The 7,397-nt window shown below is 38.0% G+C and overlaps 1 protein-coding gene across 2 annotated transcripts in view; it reads right to left on the bottom strand.

Moving 5' to 3' along the window:
* usf2l (upstream transcription factor 2, c-fos interacting-like) overlaps positions 1–7,397 on the bottom strand; it is a 21,533-nt gene that overhangs the window by 10,129 nt on the left and 4,007 nt on the right. For both annotated transcript variants that reach the window (XM_014025618.1, XM_014025619.1), the window contains exons 4-5: positions 4,828–4,947; positions 1,378–1,531 (exon numbers count right to left, since the gene is read on the bottom strand). In XM_014025618.1, the coding sequence (XP_013881072.1) occupies positions 1,378–1,531; positions 4,828–4,947 (274 nt within the window). The remainder of the gene's footprint in view (positions 1–1,377; positions 1,532–4,827; positions 4,948–7,397) is intronic.

The raw sequence follows: 7,397 nt of genomic DNA, 5'->3' as shown, positions 1-7,397 counted from the left end.
TTGCAGAACTACGCTTAATTAAAATAAAAATAAAATCATGAGCAGTAATAAATATGAATAAAACTTTTGAAACTTTATTTGTTAATTGTCAGAGAAAATATGCACAAACTCTGTGTAAAGTTGTGATTTAAGGGGTGCCTGTTTGCATTATTTTACATTTTATTGGCAGAGTATGCATTTTTAATATTGATTCATCGTGTTCATTTAATTGTGCAATGCCAAAGCTAATCAAGATAAATTATGCTGCCCTGGTCCCTGCAACAACAACATGAGGAAAAATCTTATTATTAGCAAATTACAAGCTGTATTTATTTAGTAACCAGCTCTTTTATGCACGCCTTGCATTTTAGATGTTATGGCTCACAATACAAGTTAATAATTTAAGAATTCGATTGAATATGCTCACAACAAACATATTTTTCTTTATTCTTTTTCTAAGAAAGGTTAAAAGTTTGGCCTTGCCTTTTTTGTGACCAACTTAAGTACAAGTAGAAATCCTGTTGTATCTTAGTTTAGTTTTTTTTTTTTTAGACTTTGTGAGGTAAAAACAGATAACAGTAGTAGAAACAGTTATAATTAAGTTCCACCAATAAATAGAATATCATTTACCTACACAAAAATCCATTCCCTAACATGCAGGGTTTAGCTTCTTTATAACCTTCAGGAAAAAAAAAAAAACTGGAAATCCACCAGTCAATTACGGAGCCATCTGTAACTGTGTGCTCACAGGATCTGGTCCTGGCAGAGTTGCACAGAATAAACACAAGTATGTGGCACATCACAGAACTAAAGAAGCATCCTAAAGTTAACCATCCAATAAAAAGCTTTGCAACTGGGAACAGTAACCTACGCCCAATGGTTTTCCTCAACAACCTCGTCTGGAAAATCACAAAATAGTTGATACAATAACATAGCTGTAAGGGAGAGGAGAGGACGGGTTGAAGAACATGTGATGTGAAATAAACAGGGATTAAAATGCAAAAAAAGACTTGCAAATAAGACTGCACTCTGCACAAGTGTCTTCCTTATTCTTTTCACTTGCTGTCCACAAAATACACAATTTTAACCATGGACAGAAATAGCCATACAAATGCTCAAATAAAACCGATGCACTTGTGAAAGAAGTACTCCGCTCACCTTTATTACAAGTTACATTTTAATCACAATGAGAATGATTCCAATCTGCATCTTCCGGTTTTATTTTAAACCTCCCAAAGCTGTAGAGATAATGGTTCTTTTATTACTACTGAAAGAACTGGATGTTATTCTGGCTTTKAGGTACTTCTAATGAACTCCTTTATATCAAAATAATGGCTTAATTAGCCGTGTAGCGCTGTGATGTGCTGCAGCTCAAACTGAGTGCGAGAACCCACTCACCCCCTGCCTGTGTGAGGGTAGGGTCTGCAGCGGTCTGCACTGACACGGTCCCGTCGCTCACCGCAGTTGCGGGGAAATAAGCAAAGCGGGTCTCCCCTCCCACTGCCTCCCCCGCTGGGCTTCCTCCATTACTGAAAGGGTTTTGGATCACAGCCTGTGACAGATAAGAGAGAAACAGGGGAGAGGCTTGAGCAACTAGCAATGGAGCAGTCACAGCAGGTAAACGCACACCTCATTCTCTGTCAGACTCAATACCGGTGTCCCCTGTAGACCCCAAAGAAAGAGACAGAGCAGTTTGACAGCGTGAATAAAGGAAGAGGAGAAGTGACAGAGATCTCGTTAGAGGGGATAACAGCAAGGTCAGTAGAGCCATCAGTACACTGTAAATAAAACAAACTTTATGGCTAGAAAAATTGACTTTTTTTTAAACAAAGTAAATATAGAGGTCTATATTTATCGAACTGTTGGATATACATATTGATACGATCAAAAACAGACAGCAAACTTTGTCAAGAAGGCATCATTCTTGAGTAATTTTACCGTCTAATAAATTGGCAGCTTTATTTAAAATTAATTAGAGATAAAATGTATATATGTTTCCATCCATCCATCCATCCATTTTCTGTACACGCTTCTTCCTTTTCAGGGTTGCGTGGGTCACTGGTGCCCATATCCAGCAGTCACAGTGCGAGGGGCGGSGTACACCCTGGACAGGTCGCAAGTCCATCACAGGTATATACTGTACATTTATTATGTTTAATACCAGCCAACAATGATTTTCTATTTACTAAGTGAGTATAGGCCTATTGCAATAAGCAATAAATCAATTAATCGAATGATGAATTAAAATGAGATTTTAATTTGCCTGCTTATTTTCATCTTCCTGTTTTCTACTCCTTGGCGTAGCGAGGAGTGAAATCTGGCGTCAGGTATTTAAAAGGCACATGGTCTCAATCTCTGTAGCATGCAAGCCCTGTGAACCATGATCCAGATTTTCTTTTTATTTATACTACATAAATTTCAAGAACTTTTGGGAAACTTTGTAAGTCGTTATCGGGTGGCTGCAATCATTTTATCAAGTCAGAGGAAGATGCATACCGAATAAATTGTGCCGGCCTGGATAGAGGATAAGGGTAGCGATGTGACAGATTCAGTAGATGTTGTTGCCATATACTCTGATCTTGGTCCATCCATAAGGTTACGGAAATTTTGCAAACTTCCGTAAGTTTAGTAAGCAGGTTATGGGGTGTCGTATCATTATATTAGTTTAAAGTAGTTACCAAATAATAACATATACCACAATAATTTTTGAGAAATATTTTTGGTTATAGTGACAGGCCTAATTGTGAAACATAAAAGATCCCCCCAATACAACCACTACAGAACTTTAAATTAGAGCTGGGTTTAAAAAAAAAATCGATGTAATCGATCTGGATRGATTTTCGTTTAAATTTGGGAAAACTGACTCATAAGCCATGAGATCGATTTTTTTCCCATGGGTGTTGTGTGCGATGAAGCTGTGCATTTCCATGTTGTGTGTCACTCCTGGCTTGCCGAAGCTTTATAACCGGTTGACGGCCTGAAGAAATTTATAGTTATTTATAGATTAGTACTGATGTTAGAAAACTACACCAGAGTATAGGGTTTCATTATTTTATAATACTTGTATAATGTTTGATCTATTATGTGTTAATTAAAATAGAGTAGCTACATGTCCGAATTCATATACAACACATAATTGAACTGTTTTTWAAAACCATTAGGGTAAGGTCTTTGTCTGAATGCCTGTGATTCAGCCGTAGGTCAGCAGGGGGCGAACTCAGGCAGTGAAGATTCTGTATATATACTGATTCATTTCCTGGTTATAGGCAGTGTGGTTTGGCTTGTCAGCCGGTGACAAATAAACCTCACTCAGCTCCAGAATTCTGGGTTGTATGACATTTATTTCCTATCACAGATCATCTTATTTAACACTTGTGTTTTCATCTGATTTCAGCCGATATTAAACACGTATGTCTTACAGTTCAGCGCTAACATTAGCTCCCGACAACAAGTTGTCTGGGGCAAAACAAAAGAAACAAATGAATCACTAACATTACAGCTGATTCTCAGCTGAACTTAAAGATAACAGAGGACATGACAACTTTTGTTTTGCAAAGATTTGCGCTCGGATGCGGTAGTGGGAAACAAAGCTTCGAGCGGCTCGAACCAAAACTACGGTATGTAAACATCTGACTGAAACTGTTCTCCTCAGCATATATAAATGTGTGAAAGATGACAGTCTAACAAAACCATTTAGTTTTATTACCAATATTATTTATAAATCTTAGAAACACTCAATGTAAACAGTTATGGAATGTTTTAGCTGAAGTACTTCTTTTTCTTTCTTTCTTTTTGTTGTTTTATTGAACAGAAGCTAACAGAAACATTACAAATAAACAATTTTCATACCCTCAAAGAGTGGGCAGAAGTATACACTTACATTATCCCACCTCTTCTCCTGTAAACTTATTCCATCACTTCTTAACGATCAAGAAAATTATTCTTAGTTTCTTAAAAAACTAATGTTTCAATAACACTTTCTCTTGCAATTCCTTTCAAGATTAAACTCCACTTTACAAGTTTGCCCTTAATGTATAGAATTTTACCAATAAACCAAGTTAGAATTAGTTTCAGTACCTTTGAGAATGTTTTACATATCAAAGTAAATGTGTTACTGCATGATATCCTTAACTAATTTAAAAATCAATCAAACTCAACCGTGAATCGGCCTGAATCGTTGTGAATCGAATCGATTTAGGAAATCTGTATCGATACCCAGCACTACTTTAAATTAACATGTTTTTAACAAATTTGAAATATTTCATTTTTATGTGCCAATAAGTGTTTGTTTAGCCCAAGACAATACACTACAAGCATAGCAAGTGGTGTTTACTGAGTACTGTCCCAGCAGTAGATAAACAAAACAAACAAAAAAAAAAAGGCCAAGCAGGTTAGCTGGGACAGAAGACCACCTTGCATTTCTGCTGCTATATTCTTCTCATTAAATGTATGTTTGAAGAAAAAAAAAGCATCCATACACTAGACTGGTAAATTTAGATGAACACAAGGACAAGACACGCTGTGACTGCTTCATAAAAAAATAAAAATTTAAGAAAAAATTGCTTCATGTGGGGTTGGCTGTCTACAACCACGCTCTGTCCTGTCAAACATAATTAAAGCTGACATTTTCAGAGCAATGAATGGCCAACAAAAAGTTGTCTTATTAATAAAAGAAAACTGAAGGGTCTATCAAGTGCTTTTAATAATGTTTGACTGTCAGTACATAGGATCTCACGCTTTTTAAAGTCTCCTCACAAAAGTAGCACATTTATTTACATGAAGAATTTCTAAACAGTCCGTGCTACCGGTGGGTCCTATTCTATAGATTTAAGTTTAAAAAAGTTTTACCTGAGCTACAGCCTGAGGAGCGCCAGCGAAAGCAGCTGTTGAGACGACACTCACTGCTCCTCCTGCATCTTCCCTGCCGTCGAGGTGCTGGTCCGTTACCTGGACGACACGGTACGTCACCTGTGGGGCGGAAACACGCACATGGGTTAGCTTTGATTAAATTAATTACAGCCACCAGCTGTTGATGCTTTTCTCCTTTACTACAGCACATCTAGCAGGTGTGCTGTACACTGATCAATACCTCACCTGATTTGTAGATTTGTTTATCATTTTTGTTCCTCCCCTATATCCAAGCGTAGCATCTGAATCTTGAGTCCTTACCTCAGCAGAGCAGATCTCACCACCCCACACAATATGCCTACGTTTCAGAATGTGTCTGATTCAATATTAAAAAAAAAACCAGCGAAGAAAACGAGCTTGTTTGTTCCAAGAATAAGTACTTGTATCCCTCTATCATGTGACTGTCCTCCTGACTGACATGTGACAGTTTCCCCATGCCAATCCCAAACCAGACTGGAATCACATGATTGCTCACACTCGACCTGTTTACACCAAATGAGCCACATGGATCACTGACTTAATTCCCCCTCAGTGCTAATCAGCCAAATAAATACCTGAATCTCACTGTGCTTTTTTCCACCGTTTTACTGCCCATCACTGAGCAGCAATSAAGAGGTTTTTACAAAAGTAACTAGGTGCTAACTCAACAACAGTCACAGATCAATTATAGGAAACATAAATGATACACATGGTTATAAATTCAAGTAATTCAGAAAGTGCGGTGTGGACTGAGGAAAARGAAATCGACAACCGTAAAATATAAATAAATAAATTACAACAGTAAAAGGGAAAAAAAAGAGGAGTCTGTGAAGGAACACCATTTACCCAATGTGAACTGACTGTAACTCGTGATGCACTTTTGTTTTGGTTTCTTATGTACTCGTGTATCAGTGTTGACAGTATCCATTTAAACAGCTTTGAATCTCTGCTCAGCCACATTTTGTCTGATAATCAAAAATCAATTTCGTTTTGCTTCACAATTGTGACAAAATGAAAGTGTTTCCAGTCAGTAAAGGAAGARACAAACGTTATAATCAGGAATATTAAATAAACAATAAAAGTAATAATTTGGACAAGTATTAATTATAACAAACACACAGATAAGTTGATCAAATGGGTGTTGAGGTATCAGGTTTCCCCTTTAATGTAGGAAGATTGTTTCAGTGATAAAAGCTCTCGGTCATTAGGGCCATTGAGAACCTAGCAAACAGCATTCACAATGTTGATTGTTAATGGCTTCACATAAAATAGCTGGGTTTCAGTCACGTGGTTTCGAAGGCGGAGCGACCTCCGCTGGAGGGCAGGGGGTAAAATGTCTATGGTGGAAACTACTGTAGAGAGTTTATATTGTATGGATTTAGGTCCTACTTCAAGATATTTAACAACAATTTGCTCACAAATAAGTCAGACATGACTCGTATGATGAAGATGAATGAGTTTTCAACAGAACCTAAAGAATTGCTGAAGCTGTCCATACCACACACGTCTTACATCACCAGGTGCCAAATAATAACTTGTTTTAGAGGTTATGTTTATAATGATCATTTATTTAGTAGTGAGTATTAAGTTACTGGTAGTTTAATGTGGACCTCARCTGGACTTTAGGCTGCCCTAGTTCTGTGTCGTTAAGTGCTGGATGTTTGTTGACATTAGCCGCTACTGCTAGCATTATCTATATAAAACAATATCAGAAAAAAAAACACTCACCCTGGAAAAAAAAACAAACAAACGATAATCATTGTGGAGCTGTTTGGTACCGAGGTTGTGGATCCACCCGCTGAATAAAAAGTTCTACACCTCCTGTTGTTTGCCGGCTTTCATCAGCTGTTCGGTTTAGTTTGCATCCAGTTGAGCTTGCGCTGCACCGTCTGCCCCGGCAGACCAGTAACGGGACCGTGGAGTCCGCTCGGTGCTCGATCTTCTTCTCTTCCCTCTTATAATTGAAATAGCGAATCAGCTAATTCCTCATCAAAGTCCTCGCTCTGTCTCCGACTGTTTTTCCTCCATCTCTGCCTTTGAGCTCCTCTCTCAAGCTGCGGCTCYGTCCGACTCAGTCCACCTGTCCGCAGCTGGACTGGAGCTCCACATTCATCGCCTTTTTTTTTTGCATCAAAGACACTAAAATAACTTACTAAACTTTGCCGTAACTATGAAATATAGTTATACAAACATAATAAATGTAATAAATTTCAGATATCTCATTGCTGACTTTCGATCTCCCTGTCTCTCCATTGCAGCCAAACTTAATTCAACTTCCGCCTCTTTTTATTTTTATCCTCCTGTAGATTTTTTGCCGCTTGTCTAATATTTTCAGGCTTCAGTCAGAAAGGAGTTTGGGGGGTTTGGGTTTGTTCGGCGGGGTGCGAGTGACACCAGAGGGTGGAATGAGGTGTTTTCCCCCATGAATCAGCCCTATTTTTATTTTTATCCTCCTGTGGATTTTTTGCCACTTGTCTAATATTTTTAGGCTTCAGTCAGAAAAGATTTTGGGGGGTTTAGGCTTGTTCCGT

The sequence above is a fragment of the Austrofundulus limnaeus genome, unplaced genomic scaffold (assembly GCF_001266775.1).
Source record: "Austrofundulus limnaeus strain Quisiro unplaced genomic scaffold, Austrofundulus_limnaeus-1.0 Scaffold488, whole genome shotgun sequence".
Taxonomy (NCBI): Eukaryota; Metazoa; Chordata; class Actinopteri; order Cyprinodontiformes; family Rivulidae; genus Austrofundulus; species Austrofundulus limnaeus.
Note: the sequence above shows the minus strand (reverse complement) of the source record. Positions and strands in the feature narration are given on the sequence as shown.